At 34.5% G+C, this 16,265-nt stretch overlaps 2 protein-coding genes across 4 annotated transcripts; one reads left to right on the top strand and one right to left on the bottom strand.

Moving 5' to 3' along the window:
• The first annotated feature begins 3,207 nt into the window (after nt 1-3,207).
• Nucleotides 3,208-5,488, top strand: LOC116135464 (agamous-like MADS-box protein AGL65). Its single transcript, XM_031421184.1, has 9 exons — nt 3,208-3,392; nt 3,484-3,543; nt 3,623-3,641; nt 3,820-3,878; nt 3,963-3,978; nt 4,097-4,158; nt 4,252-4,348; nt 4,486-4,533; nt 5,312-5,488. Exons 1-9 carry the CDS (start codon nt 3,208-3,210, stop codon nt 5,333-5,335), a joined length of 570 nt encoding a protein of 189 aa, XP_031277044.1. The 3' UTR covers nt 5,336-5,488.
• Nucleotides 5,489-5,751: 263 nt separating this feature from the next.
• Nucleotides 5,752-15,783, bottom strand: LOC116135447 (LRR receptor-like serine/threonine-protein kinase ERECTA). Of its 3 annotated transcripts, none has more exons than XM_031421154.1 (27): nt 15,195-15,783; nt 14,645-14,783; nt 14,438-14,509; nt 14,144-14,215; nt 13,968-14,039; nt 12,464-12,535; nt 12,304-12,375; nt 12,125-12,196; nt 11,968-12,039; nt 11,787-11,855; nt 11,628-11,699; nt 11,439-11,510; nt 11,066-11,137; nt 10,856-10,927; nt 10,700-10,771; nt 10,544-10,615; nt 10,149-10,220; nt 10,001-10,072; nt 9,854-9,925; nt 9,695-9,766; nt 9,195-9,263; nt 9,017-9,088; nt 8,796-8,869; nt 8,271-8,399; nt 7,578-7,925; nt 6,896-7,266; nt 5,752-6,716 (listed from the first exon to the last, which is right to left on the bottom strand). In XM_031421154.1, exons 1-27 carry the CDS (start codon nt 15,292-15,294, stop codon nt 6,345-6,347), a joined length of 2,967 nt encoding a protein of 988 aa, XP_031277014.1. In that variant the 5' UTR covers nt 15,295-15,783; the 3' UTR covers nt 5,752-6,344. The 3 variants fall into 3 exon arrangements, with proteins under 3 accessions (XP_031277014.1, XP_031277023.1, XP_031277031.1); XM_031421163.1 differs by lacking the exons at nt 13,968-14,039; nt 14,144-14,215; nt 14,438-14,509; nt 14,645-14,783; nt 15,195-15,783 and adding exons at nt 12,644-12,715; nt 12,820-12,891; nt 13,114-13,185; nt 13,321-13,459; nt 13,618-13,645 and having other exon boundaries at nt 5,754-6,716; XM_031421171.1 differs by lacking the exons at nt 13,968-14,039; nt 14,144-14,215; nt 14,438-14,509; nt 14,645-14,783; nt 15,195-15,783 and adding exons at nt 12,644-12,715; nt 12,820-12,891; nt 13,114-13,185; nt 13,321-13,459; nt 13,871-13,897 and having other exon boundaries at nt 5,758-6,716.
• Nucleotides 15,784-16,265: the final 482 nt, after the last annotated feature.

Here is a 16,265-nt window from a genome sequence, read left to right as displayed (position 1 = left end):
TGTAATTATGGAGATATTAAGAGGAAGGGTTTATAACAAGTTCCTCCTCCAGGTTTGCGGAAAGTAACAAACACACCCAAAAATTGATTACTTTGCCATACAAAGACTATAATACCCTTCGGCTAATTATAAATTCTTTTCGGTTTTTATTTCTTCATTTTTTTTTTAAATATAAAAAAAAAAATGAAGAACTAAAACGAACAAGCAAAAAAGAATCTAAAACTTTGTTTCAAAAAAGACTGATATATTCTTTATCTTATTATACTTCACTTCACATTTCATGCTACTCAAATTTTTAGTATAGAATTTAATTAAATTTAAGGTTTAAATTTTAAAATTAGATAAAGGATATTAGGGTAAAGTAATCAATTTTCGGGGTGCCATTTTTACTATCCGAAACCCTTGCGTGTGACCTTGAGGAGGAAATTACGATAAGCCGTTAATGTCCCTATCAGACCATTTAATATGATTAAAGAAATGCCACGGTTTTGAAAGAGACAGAATGGAAGTTAAATTCGTAATTAATAATTCGGTAATGTTGATTCGTTTTTGTCACCCAACATTCACGGCTACCAAACAAACGAAGAAACTTCCGCTGCAATTAAACATGAATTCAAAAATGTTTTAACTTTTCTTATAGCTTAGGATAAAGTAAAGGGTAGTTTGGTCCACTTGATAAAGTTCCAAAATAACTTGGCTTTGGCACTCCGCCCTACACTCTCTGAGTGCGTGTGAGTGCCCTGGCTGATGCTGCCCGGGACACTAGTGACATGGGATTGTGTGGCTTCAAATTTCGAAGCAATGATTAGTTGGACCGCCATGGCACGGAACATTGGATGAAGTGGTTAAATTGGGCCGATAATGCTATCAGACCTGGCCCATGTAACCATGGACTATTTATATGACTTACTCGGCTTTTCATGAAGCCCGGACTATAATTTAGAATTCACCCTAAAATTACACAACTGAGGAACCTTCAATTGACAATGACATGAGCCATTAGAAGCTGTAATGACTCAAGCTAAACCTAATGGAATAAAAACATAAAAAAGAAAACATAATGACAAACTCTAAAGTGATGTCAAATGTGTTTTTAATTACATTTTTTAAAAGGTTGCCGTTTTTAAAAGAAATACAACCTTATTTCCTTAAACCATTAGTTTATCTAACTGATTTGATGAATGATCGTTTGTCAAAACATACTAATAAGGGGGTATTATATCACTAAGGGAATCAAACTCTGATACCAACTAATAGAATTTGATGCTTACTACTAAGCCAAAAATTATAACTTAAAAAAAGATATGTAAACCACTAATCATCCGAATTGGAAAAGTTCAACCATACATCTTCCATAGCACAATCAGAAGTTTACTTTATTGGACCAAAAGAAGGGATTCCAACTTAGTTGGGCTCACTCTACTTATTTTTCTCTTTTGATTTGGGCTATAAATATAATGTGGCTTAACAATATCATTCATTACTTGGTAAGTTAAAACCGTCATAAAAGATGTGGCAAAAGAAATTGGATGCTTGTTTCAATACCGTAGGTAGTGCAATATAAAAGACCTTAAACTAAATACAAGCATTATTTTAAAACTTGACCCGTTTGAGACTCGACAAGGTGATTGGATCACGGGTCGATCGATCCAACCGATTAGTCTAATGACGTCAACAACAAAAGCATTTCATAAAAATTACATATTAGTCTCTTTAATTTTAGTATATATATAACCCCAAAAATTGCAAAATAGTCCTTAAAATTACTTAACCCAAAAAAAGTCCTTAAATTTTTAATTTATTTTGAAAATGGCTGAAAAATTTCTGAATGAGTCCCTAAAATTTTGAAATGATATAAAACACCCCTATAAATTTGAAATATAACAGACCCCTTTGGAACCTTAATCGGACCGGGGAGGCTGCTAGGTCCCGATCGTACCGGTCCAACCGGCTGGTCCGGGTTTTAAAACAAAGGCATGATACAAGTAGTCGATCAAGATACATAAATTTCTTAATCTGAGTTTTAATAGTAAACAAGGGTGATAGGCAAGTTACCTGAAAACGTGGTTTTATCGATCCATTTAACATTATCGGAGTCTGAGGGCAATTGAAAGCTGCATGAAGTGAAAGTAAAGTAGTGAACTGAAGATAATAACGAAAAGAGAAGTAAAAAAAGCAGGAATGTTTTGTGTTTTGTGTTTTTGTTTTGTAAATTCATATTTAACAGGAATGGTTTGGCTATTTATAAAAGCCATCAAGTGAAAATGGTGAAACGAGGAGCCAATAAATTAATTTAACTCCCACTGAGATTCTCCCAGATGTGTGCCATTAGACTTGCAAATAGTGAAACAAAACACATCCGTTACACAACCAAAATACCCCCTTTTTATAATTTAATTATTTTTCAGAGTTAATTATAGTCACATTTACCAACTCCTCATGTTTAAAAAAAATCAATAAATCTCACATATTATTTATTTACTAAATAATTAAAAGTTTTACCAATACCCTTTTAATAATTAACTAAAAATATATATATATTTTTTTTAACAATAAGTGGTATAATAAAACTGTGTGCCTCTAATTACCGATACTATATGATAACAATACTCTTCTAATTATTTTTTTCATTTTCTCCAATTATTTACATAATGGACTATAATTATCTTTGCATATATACACACACATTACAACTTGAATTTTGCTGATATTATTTAGGAGTTAATAAGATAACAGTTTCCTTTCAACGAGATGTAGATAGAGTATAGAACAATTAATAAAAGATTGAATCTTCTTTAATATAAAAATTGATATGGTTTCATTCCAATAACATTATGGAACCTTAAAATTGATTCCTTTAAAACCCATAAATTAATATAAGAGTAGAATAAATGCATTTGTTGTAATTAATAAAAATTTAGGTGAGATTTAATAATGAAATGGGTGGGGTCCAGCTCTAATTAATAATTGGTTAAGTTTAAATTCGCCTAACTATAAATTTAAGCCAGAATCCTCTTGACAAATTCAAGGGAACATATCTAAAATTTAATTTGTTGACAACTCCCCTAGATACTCCTCATAATTACATTTTGTTTTCTAGCATATTATAATTAAATTAACCATAGTTTAAATTAAATTAAATTAGCAAACCCCATTAGCTTAATTGTTCCAAAAAAAAAAAAAAATCAAATCAAATTGAAATTGAAGATGGGAAGAAGAAAGTTGACAATCAAGAGACTTGAAAGTATGAAAGCAAGGCAGACAAAATATTCAAAGAGAAAAGTAGGATTGCTGAAGAAGGCTAAAGAACTTTCAGTGCTTTGTGACACTGATTTAGCCCTTCTCATGTTCTCCCCCACCGGAAAACCATCACTCTTTATTGCCCACAACAAGTATTTTTTATTTTTTCTCTTTTTCATTTTTTATTTTTTTCATTAATCCATCTGCAATATCTTGCTTAATGCTTTAATTATTTGATTGCAGGGATCTGAGCAATGTGTTGGAGAGACTGTCAAAATTGTCTGTTGAAGATCGTGAAGAGAGGTAACGTAATAATATTGAACTGATTATAAGGTTTACAAAGATTACGAATTAATTTGTGTTTTGTGATTTTGTCCAGCAGGAGAGGCTACACTATGAAGGTAATATTGTAATCTATAATATCTTAAGCTTAACAAAGATACTGTAATCATATTATTTAATTTTCAATATCCATTTAATTAATAAGTGTAGAGCATTTATACCATTAATTGAACAATGGTTTGTTTTTCATGTGTTTTGATATATTTTTTTTTTATTATTATTATCTGGGAAATTAAGTTGTTGAAGAAAATATATGCCAACTCTGACATTGATCCAAGAAATTTCTCACTGGACAGGTATAGATTTTCTTTCTGTTTTGCATTTGGAACTTGCTTCTTTCTGCATAAACTCTATTAACTTATTTTTAATATTTATTGCAGAAATGATGCACTCAAGGTAGAATTCCTCACTTGGTTAGAACCATGAAATGGAAGTCCATTAATTTTTTTTTTTTTTCCCTATCGAGTAATAAAATTGTTTGGGAATGTCATTAACATTCTAATCATTTGTGTAGTTGCACGAAGATCAGCTTAGGGAGCTGAAACAAAAACTTGCTGAGAAAAGCAGAATATTGAGGTTTTTTATCAGTCAATTTTCACTCAAATCTACCTTTATCATTTCCAGGGTTTTTATTTATTTAAAATCAAGTATACAATTTTGATTTGCCAGGGAATGGAAGAATCCACAAAATGTGAAGGACCTTGCACAAATCAAAATTATGGAGGAGCATCTCATGGGTTATCTTAATAAAATCATATTTAAAAAGGCATGTCAAATCTTTTCTAGACTTGATTTCTTGTGCCTTAACATTATGAGGCTTTGCTACAGGCTTGTATATATCAAATGACCCATTAAAGACAATAATAGTTTGACAAACTTCAACTAAATTATGTTCATTTTCAGAGACAACTGTTGCTGGAGCAGCAGCAGAAATTTGAAGCGCCTCACCAGGTTCCTTTTTGTTACTATCTTTTTTTGCATAAATTCTAGCAAATTTTTATGGCTATTGAAATTGCAAATAGAAAAGGTTGTCATAATTTATGAATGAAAAGTGATTCCTTAATTGCAGTCCAGTGTTTCAATAATCATAATTTCAAGCCTGCTTGGAGACTCAGTGTTAAGTGGTTTAAATATGCTAATCATAGATGGCACAAGCATCTAAAATTTACCCAGAATTTTAGATCTGGGTTCTCTTTTACCGGATGACGGATGGTATTTGCCTCTTTCGCAAATTGCTACTTTACTTGGGCATCATTTTTAGGTTTTCTAAATTATCAATTCTCTTGGTTAGCTGTATATATATATATATATATATATTGATAACTATATGTTCAGGTCAGTTTGTGTGTATCTTAATTAATCATCGAAGTCCATTAAACACCTTACAAGTCTAAAAGACCAAGTATATATATTATTATTTTCTTTTTTTGGTAACTATTGGTGTTCAGACCAGTTTGTGCGTACCTCAATTAATCATCAGGGTCTATTAAACACCTTATAAGCCTAAAGGACCAGGTTAGCCTGAGGTATTGCCATCCATAGACTACAAGCTAACATCCAAGTAATGAGTTATCTTGTTCATGCGTGCCATTGATTATTCATAGGATTATAATGGGTTTTTGTAATTCAATTTATGCTGATGAACATTATAGTTTGTAATTGCTCCAAAAACATCAATTACTTTGTACGTATATGAAACAGCTGACAGCAGAATTTAATTTGTGTGTAGGCATCTGAGGACCAGCAAATATAATAATACACTATTCTTCACAGCCTGGCACCCTCCTGGCTTAATCCTCGCAAGACATGCAAAGTGGCGCCATGTATCATTTATGGCTTCTATCAAATATAAATGATGAGCTTCATTTTGAATTATATTGACAATGCAACTGGCTTCCCATTTACTTTTGAAAATCCCCGAAAACAAATACCGAGACAATTCAAAATATAAAGCGAAACGGGTATAAAGAACTGGGTGAATTTTCGAATGTCGAAAAGGACACCCTTTTGCCTGGAATTCTGGGAATTGTTGTGACTTGTGATAGCATATTGATGATTGCTCAAAAAGATACTCCTACACAATTAAGGGGCCAGCAAGTAATTCAATTTTTCTTGAAGATGGGGCAGGCACAAGGCTCAAAGTTATAATAATTCATCCTGTGTTGTGGCCCCAGTGGAGTTGAATAATTGTTACATAAAACGCTAACCTCCATAAAGATTTTTGACATAAATTGTTTCAGAAAATATTCATGACACAGGCAAAGCAAGGAAATCTACTATGGGAACTATCAACATCCAAACAGATAAATGACTGATAAAAGGCCCAGCTGGCTAAGGCTTTCTCAGTGCTCAGTGCATTATTGATGCTCTCTCTCACTCACTCACGCATATAATGCACCCACATTGCAGAGCTCCTGCAACCGACCCCAACTCCTTAGCGCTCTGAATGTGTAAGTTTTAGCCCCACCAAGCCAGACCATTGAGCCAGTGGCAGTGGCCCCATCAGCCCTTAAACAAAGTGCCATAATTTTTCCATACAACTTACATTACATCAATTTTTGGTACAACCATCACCTTTCAAATTTATCTATAGGCAAATGCGTAAAAGTAGTTCAACTTTTTCTTTTTTAATATTTCCTCATTTAGCATTAATTGGTACAAAAGCTTTTATATGAACATTTCACATTAATTCATATCAACTTTCTCTCACTCTCCAATAATTCATCATCCATTCCTGGCACATTTTACCTATACATTTACCTTTACTCACTGTTCTGAGATATTAACTCGCCAAACTTTAGGAAGAGTTGGGCATCTGAGGTGCTCATTGATGGACAGTTAAGCATGTGTGGTGTCTTGAGATTTGCATACTCATCCTTGTAGCTAGGCATTTTGGTTGATGAGAGCATGGCAGCCGGGGTTGAAGTTGGTTGTTTTGGTGGTGTGGTAGCTGGCATAAGGCTCCCGAGAACACGTGTAATTTCATGCATGGTTGGCCGGTCTGATGGTTGCCTTTTTGTGCATAAAAGGGCTAGCTGAAAAGCCTTCTTTACTGCTCCAAGATCCTTGCATGTAGCAGTGATCTCAGGATCAACAGTTTCCATCACAGCATTGTTGGCTGTCTTGGATAAAATCTGAAACAAAAAAGGGTCAAAATGAAAAAAAACTAATTAACAATCAAGTCTCGTTTAAAATATAATGCAAAAAACATGCCGCTAGACACTGCCCACAAGAGGAACTCAGCTCATGATCTTCCCACTAATGGTGTCACCATTATACTTTAATTAACATATTAAATGGATAGAAGACTAACCATGTGATGGAGATTGGATTCATTATCCACAGCTTTCCTTCCAGTTATCAACTCAAGCAGCACAACCCCAAAGCTATACACGTCAGACTTCTCGGTCAGACGGGAAGTTCGAGCATACTCAGGGTCTATATAACCAATGGTACCCATAACGTAAGTAGAGGTATGCGATTTGGACACGCATAAACTTTTGGCAATGCCAAAATCAGTGAGATGGGCCTCAAAGTCTTTGTCCAGCAGAATATTAGATGATTTCACGTCCCGGTGAATGATTCGAGGACTACAATCATGATGTAAATATGCGAGGCCTTGCGCAGCTCCCAGTGCTATTTGAAGTCGAGTGTCCCAGTCAAGCTTTTTCTTCTTTGCAGGACCTGAAATGGAAACAACACAGAAAGAGTTCAGAATTCCAAAAATACATGTTCTCTTGCATGTAATCGTGTCCAAGTTTATAGTATATCACAAGGTTTCATCACCAACAGACAGCAGCATAGGGTTGATCGATATATCAAAATGACACAAACCTGCATTGAGTTGTACTCAACTATGTACATTTATTGATGACCCAAGGATGGGAGAAATATGTAAAACTGAAATATCACATTTCAAAAAGTGGATAGAAAACTCCACAACATGCAAAGACATGATATGTATAATAGTCGTAAGTCGTAACGCTCTAACTTACCATGAAGAAGATCCCAGAGACTTCCATTTTCCATGTAATCGTAGAAGAGAAGGTACCCAGAGGAGGACAAGGAGTACCCTTGCAAGCTGACCAGATTCCGATGCTTGATGCTCCCAATTGTCTCAAGCTCTGTCTCAAATTCCTTCAGGCACTGTGGATAGTGAGAATAGAGTCGCTTAATAGCCACTGGCTTGCAGTTTTTAAGAACGCATTTGTACACCGTGCTTGAAGCGCCATAACCAATTATATACTTCTCACTCAAATTCTCAGTCATCCTCATGATGTCTTCATACACATGAAGTGCCATATTCATGTGAAGGATCACTAACTTTGGTGTTGAGTAATTAACTGTTATTCCACAAAAGCAAAAGAATCAGTAATTTGGCACAATTTCTGATAGGCTGGATGATCAAATATGTCAAATTTATATCCATAAAGAAGAACTTTAAAATTATCTATTAATGCACACATTGACCTTATTTTACAGTCACCATATTCTGGATTCCTTTGCTATGGTAATTACCGGTTACGAACAAAATGGCTTAAAAAAAATTCAATTTCTGAGTCATTCTTCTACTCAGTAACTTAGCCAATGGGTCAGATATGGTAAACCATCCTCACTATTAGCCTGTCTACAATGTGCTGCATGCCAAAATAATGATTTGCACAGTTTTAATAAATAAGACAAGGCACCTGGTTTGTCAAGGGATCCATCTGGAAAAGGTGTAGGATTATATGGTCTGCATGCTGCCACCAGGATCATGAGAAGAATAACAAGTGCACCAAGCGCAATCCCAAGAATAGCTGCTTTTGAAATTGTAACTGTAAAGAAAACAACAAAAGGATAAATACTTTAGTACATTCTGCAAGAAGGATTGCGCTTTTGAAAGTAGCATTTTATCCCCAAGCAGCAAAGCAGACAATACTAGCTGCAGAACATATTTATATACGTTTACTTTTTAATGATTTGTTACTTGATCAAAACAACTGCAACTCACTAATATATGATACCAAAATCAAGATACAGGTGCTGCTTTTGCATTCAGTATTCTTGTGCTAGTAAGTTGTCATGGTATCAATAGATATAGTGTAATGACTGGTGCACAATCCATCAAGCCAAAGATTTACAGTTATATTAGGAGTTATGACAGTTTTTGGCTGCTTATCAAACTGATTGATGAGGTCAAAGGAATTGTCTCACTTCAAGTGATTGATTACCTCGCTCTGAAGGATGAGACTCGTGACATGGAGAATTCAGCCAATAGCCACAAAGAGCACGATTTCCAATGAAACTGCACATTTAAAGGTCAATTACATGAAAAGCTCCTTAAGAAAAAAAAATGAGCCAAGTTACAAACCCATAAAATAATGATGGATGGATTTCAGCTTTCAATTTTAAAAGTAGCAGTAAGAAATTCTAAACACAAAATCATTATAACCTGTCAGGCGAAAATCTTGAAAAGTTATTGCTTGTGGGAATGTCACCGGTGAGGTCATTATAAGATACATTTCTGTAAGAGTTCAATAAGAAGTTTGGCATTATTAGATCAATTTTAAATATCTTACAAGTCAAGCTAAATTGAAAAGAAAACAAAGGATTGTGAATGATAAACCCACAGGACAGCAAGACTGAGGCAGTTGATGAGTGGCATCACATCCCCTGATAAATTATTGTTTTCCAGCCTCCTACAATAATTTGCGCAAAGAGATAATTATGGAAACAAAGGCCACAAAAGTGGCAGGTGAACCATTAACAACTAGAACTCATAATCCACAAACTAATAGGAAACTATCACATGAGATGCCGGTATCATGTAACCCATGGAAACTAATATATTCACTATTGATGGCTTCCTTTCCTTTTGTTCATGAGATTGATAAATCAATACCGTTAGTTGACAAAACTGCACCTGTGCACTGTAAACCATTAAAAAATAAAGCTTTCTGAGTAAATAGTATGGTTGACCTTGGAAACCATAGTACTCTTAACAGTGTTTCGGTATAGGTCTTGTTAAATTCATCAATGCCATATATACTATCACAACAGAGCATCTACCATTGTTCAACCAAAAAAATTAGTAAGGTCGGAAGTGACAAGGTCACATTTATTAACTTACAAGGAGAAGATGTTCTGGAGCTGACTAAGTTCTTGAGGAATCACACCCGAGAGATGATTATGAGAAAGATCTCTATTATGCAAGAGCATGAAACATAAGTTAGATAAACCATTAAAAACCCAAAGCTAATAAATGCAGCAACAATTAAAGATTTCATACATTTCAATGACACTTCTTAGATTACCAAACTCTGCCGGAATAAATCCTGTTAACTGATTTCTGCTCAAATTCCTGAACCAAAAAATAGATGGCGTCAGCAAGCTGAAAGTCTTTGAAAAGCAGAAACCAATTTGCAGTAAAACTCACAGCTTTAGAAGATGTTCCAAATCACCAAGAGGAGAAGGAATTGAACCACTAATTTTGTTGTTGGAAAGGTCCCTGAAAAAAAGGAGAAGAATTAGTAAAAAAGGTGCATGTGAAAAGAAGGAATTAATATAGAGCAATGAATACTTACAGATGATCTAGATTACCAATACGAGAGAGCTCAATTGGAATAGAACCCCTGATATTGTTGGATGAAAGGTTCCTGATATATAAATAAATAAAATCCATGAATAACTGCATATGCATGATAAGAAAACCAAAAAGTAGGAAAAATATGTGTTTGTGTGCATGGACTATTCAAATCACAGAGAAATAAGAAAGGCAAAAATTAAGCTAAGATAGACTGGTGAAGGAATTCTCAGGCAACACAAAAAATACACAATTATTATAGCATGATAGGACCTGAGAAGTAAAAACATACAGAATAAAGTTCCATAGCACAAGCTCTAACAAATAAATAAACCAGAATAGCATATCCCGGACCATTCAAACCAAATGTTTAATAGAACCATTAGTGGAACTTACAAGTATGTCATACTCTCTAGCCTTTGGAATGCAGGTGGGATAGTCCCATTCAACTTATTTCCGTGCACATTGCTGACATAAAATCAAATGGTTGATAACGATCTTAACAACAGTTTAAATTAAAAAAGAACATAGTTGCAGGATTGATATGCTTACAGGCTGTTGAGATTTGTACAGGAACTAAGATTATCAGGTATAGGCCCTTCCAGGTGGTTGTTTGCAACATTTCTGCACGAATCTTTCATTAGTATCTCAATTACGGTAAATGCTGAAATGCTTAGAAAAAGGATCAATTTACGTAGAAGAACATACAAATCAAATAACTCAGTGAGCTTCCCGAGCTCTGGTGGGATATGCTCTGAGAGATGATTATCATTTAATTCCCTGCACAAAGGTCAGTACTGAGTGAGTGATATAACCTTTTCCACTTTCACAACAGACATCAGATAGCACCCTAATAGACATAGCTGTGCTACAATATTAGGAACTGGAGTGGGTGCCATGGTGACAAAGTAATCTTACAAGTAGTGAAGTTTTGTCATATTCCCAAGCTCCGGGGGGATTGGTCCAGTCAGCTTGTTACTATGTAAATATCTGCAATATGTAGACGATTATTTTGTTCAAAATCTTCCAAACAATGGTACATGGACAGGTTAAGAATTGAATGAGTACTCAAGTAAATTATAACATATTTAGATTAAAGAACATTAGAAATTATTTTAAAAAAAGTTAATAACAGTTCCATGCTAGACAGAAGATCAAGGTATACGATTTTTTATTTTCTGATGGCATGCAGGACGCTAGCAACTACTTATGTCATGTTTTATTTTTCATATTTGAGAATATCCAGCCAGAAAGAAAGGATAATTTACAGAAGTGGCAAGAACGTACTTACAGTTTCTCTGTGTAAGTTAAATTCCCCAAAATGGGAGGAATTGGTCCACTTAACTTGTTGCAGCTTAAATCCCTGGTTAGAACAGTGGATTTGAGAAGGGCATAAAAGAAATTTACAAAGCTTCACTTGTAGCAACATTTAAATAGATAAAGCTATCACTTCGTTTAAGAGTTAGTTAAAAGTACTTACAACACAGCAAGTGCCTGCATCAGACCAATCACTGATGGAATCTTCCCTGTAAGCTGATTGCCTTGCAAGGATCTAGCAGCCACAGTCAAAAGAAAGAGCAACTTCAGAAACCAAAGTATCAAGACCAAGCTGGTATCAAAGAAAAAGAGAAGCACATACAATGTGGCTATTTGCAAGAACCCAATATTAAATGGAATCTCTCCAGTTAGCTGGTTGTACGACAAGTCCCTACCAGTGATAACAAAAGATTATAATATAAATTAATTGCCTTTATAAGTTTAATTGATACAGGTCAGGCATTCAAGGAAGTCTAGATTCAATGAGTTAATCTGATACATACAAGACCTGGAAGGCAGTACAATTGCCAATGTTCTGAGGAATGCTGCCAGTCAAACTGTTGTTTCGAACATCACTGCCAATGATAAGTGAAATTCAGTTACATTTGAAATTCAAGCCTTGGGTTCTCAGCAAGGGAGGTTGGATATTAAGAGACTTACAAGTACCATAAACCGGTAAGCTGGCACATATCAGGAGAGAGACTACCCACTAAATTATTCCCTCTCAAACCACTAAGGTAAAACAAAAAAAAGGGGTCAGAGTCAAGATTTATTAGACATAAGACCAGATGGGGAAAACACATTCAGAGAAAACAACAATTTTAGCATCATCTACTTACAGATACTGCAAAACTTCGTTCCAGTATATGAGCCTCGGTATTTCCCCACTGAGTTTATTCTGGGCCAGGTCTCTGGAACCAGGTATCAAGAATATCATCAGTATATTAAATTATTCAGTAATAATATATTAAAGATAGGTGAAGGTAATAGAGAACTCACATAATTTTCAAGTTTGGAATCTGAGACAAGGTTGAAGGAATTGGACCAATCAACTGATTGTTTTTCAAAACTCTAAAAGAATATATAAATTAAATTAAAATGTAGTTCCATTTATAGGAAAAAGGTAGCAATATGAATGGAATTAAAAATTTTAGAGACAAGCTTGCTTGCAGAACTTACAGAAACTCCAGTTGTTTTAACTTCGAAATAGAAAATGGTATGTCTCCGTATAACTCATTGAATGACAAGTCTCTAATAACACCGGATCATCAGTATTCAACAAAATTGACAAAAAAAAATATATGCATACTATCTTGAAACATATGCATCATCATAAAGTATGCCTCTAAACTTACAAGCTTTTCAGAGAAGAACAGTCACCAATCTCATCTGGAATCTGCCCGGAGAGACGATTGCCCCTGAGATCACTGATCAAAGCATCCACAAATGATTCAGTTTTGAATTAAACGAAGCTCTACTCCACTTACGCTATGGCACCAGGTGTTTCAATGGAAAATAAATGAAGAAAACACAATTTGTCCTTAACAAACATTTCCCAGAAATATTTTCAGTGATAACAAACAGAACCTTAAAAAAATTTAGGAAAAAATTAGATTTCAAAACAAACGCACAGAGATTGAGTACAGTACATTGAGAGCAAGTCTTTCAGATCTCCAATAGCAGGTGAAATTTCCCCATCAAGATTTAAACCTGAAAGATTCCTACAATAAAAAGAAACGACATTTAACATCCAAGAAACAGTATATTGAGAAAGACAACAAGTCAAGACACTGACATAGTGATACTGACACAGAAACGAAGAAAGAAAAAAATATGAAGAACCCCACTGTACTCACAGTGCAATCACGTTGAAGGTGACATTGTCACAAGTGACCCCTCTCCAAACACAATAATCTGAAGATGGTGAATCCGTCCATTCATATAGAACATTATCGACGTCTCTAAACGACTTCTTTATCTCCAATAATGGCGCTCCTTCAATATTACATTGTTCATATGATTAAATTTAAACCACAAACCAAAATGCTAGCTTCAATATTTGAATAAACACAGAATGAATCTAACTCGGCTTTTATCTAAAACCATTATTCAAGTTATGCAAAATCCTGAACTTTGATAAGGAAAAACTCAACTTTTACCAAACATGAGTGTTGGAAGCTCATACAAGAAGAACTATGTAATATAAGAAGAAGGACCGAAGAAAACTACTTAAGCCTTGTTTGGCAGCTCGGAAAGAAAGGAAACTTTAAGAGAGAGAAAGCTAAAAACCAGAAGCTTTATACTTCAGACTAAGCATAAATATTCCACTTAAATTTCCACTAGTTCTTGCATTTTCTGAGTAACCAAACTCAAAGAAAAACAAAAACCCTGAAAGCAAACACTCACCATCATCTGCATCCACAAAACCAAACCCCAAAGNGAAAAAGGTAGCAATATGAATGGAATTAAAAATTTTAGAGACAAGCTTGCTTGCAGAACTTACAGAAACTCCAGTTGTTTTAACTTCGAAATAGAAAATGGTATGTCTCCGTATAACTCATTGAATGACAAGTCTCTAATAACACCGGATCATCAGTATTCAACAAAATTGACAAAAAAAAATATATGCATACTATCTTGAAACATATGCATCATCATAAAGTATGCCTCTAAACTTACAAGCTTTTCAGAGAAGAACAGTCACCAATCTCATCTGGAATCTGCCCGGAGAGACGATTGCCCCTGAGATCACTGATCAAAGCATCCACAAATGAGTCAGTTTTGAATTAAACGAAGCTCTACTCCACTTACGCTATAGCACCAGGTGTTTCAACGGAAAATAAATGAAGAAAACATAATTTGTCCTTAACAAACTTTCCCCAGAAATATTTTCAGTGATAACAAACAGAACCTTACAAAAATTTAAGAAAAAATTAGATTTCAAAACAAACGCACAGAGATTGAGTACAGTACATTGAGAGCAAGTCTTTCAGATCTCCAATAGCAGGTGAAATTTCCCCATCAAGATTTAAACCTGAAAGATTCCTACAATAAAAAGAAACGACATTTAACATCCAAGAAACAGTATATTGAGAAAGACAACAAGTCAAGACACTGACATAGTGATACTGACACAGAAACGAAGAAAGAAAAAAATATGAAGAACCCCACTGTACTCACAGTGCAATCACGTTGAAGGTGACATTGTCACAAGTGACCCCTCTCCAAACACAATAATCTGAAGATGGTGAATCCGTCCATTCATATAGAACATTATCGACGTCTCTAAACGACTTCTTTATCTCCAATAATGGCGCTCCTTCAATATTACATTGTTCATATGATTAAATTTAAACCACAATCCAAAATGCTAGCTTCAATATTTGAATAAACACAGAATGAATCTAACTCGGCTTTTATCTAAAACCATTATTCAAGTTATGCAAAATCCTTAACTTTGATAAGGAAAAACTCAACTTTTACCAAACATGAGTGTTGGAAGCTCATACAAGAAGAACTATGTAATATAAGAAGAAGGACCGAAGAAAACTACTTAAGCCTTGTTTGGCAGCTCGGAAAGAAAGGAAACTTTAAGAGAGAGAAAGCTAAAAACCAGAAGCTTTATACTTCAGACTAAGCATAAATATTCCACTTAAATTTCCACTAGTTCTTGCATTTTCTGAGTAACCAAACTCAAAGAAAAACAAAAACCCTGAAAGCAAACACTCACCATCATCTGCATCCACAAAACCAAACCCCAAAGCAAAGAGAAAAACCAGTAGGATTAACTGGACAGGAAATGTCATGACTGCCCTTGAAACAAACTCCATATATTTACACCAAACCACGCGTCTCAAGACTCAAGTACCAACCACTTTAAAAAAGACACAACATTTTCAACTCAGAAACTCTTCAACAACGACTTCTACATAACAGAACAGCTTTTGCCCTTCATTTAGCCTCCTCTCACCGACATACAACAACAAAGAGAACCCTTTCTTCAACTTTTTTCCTAGTTTAAGAAGAATGAAGAAGAAAAGAGTTGAACTTGAAGAGAGATAAGGGAGGAAAAAAAATAAAAGAGCTCTGGTCGTTCAATCACATCGCTCTGGCAGTCTAGAGAGCAAAGCTATAATATACAGTGTAGATTGAGTAAGGAAAGAGAGAAAGGTGAATGTACAACTGTAAGGGAGAGAGAAAGAGAGGAATTATTTCACAGATAAAGTTAAAAAAACTCTCTGCCATAGCTCTGCCATAAAACCTGCAACGCTTAGAAACTTTCTCTCACTCAGTTACTAATTTTTATCTCTATTATTCTCTCTCGTTTTCTCACAAGGGTTAAGGGCATGCCATTGTGAATAAAGGGCCGCTTTCAGTTTGGTTTGCAGAGAGAGTAATTGTTCATGTGATGTTAATAGCGTTTATTAATGAATTATTATTAGATTAAATAAAAGAGGGAATCTCAAATCTCAATCTCATCATTTCATATTTATTGGCTTTTTACCTAACGCTTCAGTTTGGCAGTTATGGATATCATACTTTCCCTTTTTAACTGTCCTTCCCTCCACTCCTCTTTATTTTTTATTTAATCAAACAATTAATAATTTGGGTTAACAAATGGATTTATTAGAACACATAATAATGTAATTATGACCATATGATGATGGATTTGGATTTTTCAGTTCCATTTCATTATCGGGTTTAAGAAACTCAAATATAATTAACTCTTAAAAAGGAAATCCAAGACAATTAATTACTAATATTTATTTATATATTGATAAAATTAAATTGTGTGTGGACT

This window comes from Pistacia vera, unplaced genomic scaffold (assembly GCF_008641045.1).
Source record: "Pistacia vera cultivar Batoury unplaced genomic scaffold, PisVer_v2 Contig109, whole genome shotgun sequence".
Taxonomy (NCBI): domain Eukaryota; kingdom Viridiplantae; phylum Streptophyta; class Magnoliopsida; order Sapindales; family Anacardiaceae; genus Pistacia; species Pistacia vera.
This window is presented reverse-complemented; position numbering and strand designations above follow the sequence as displayed.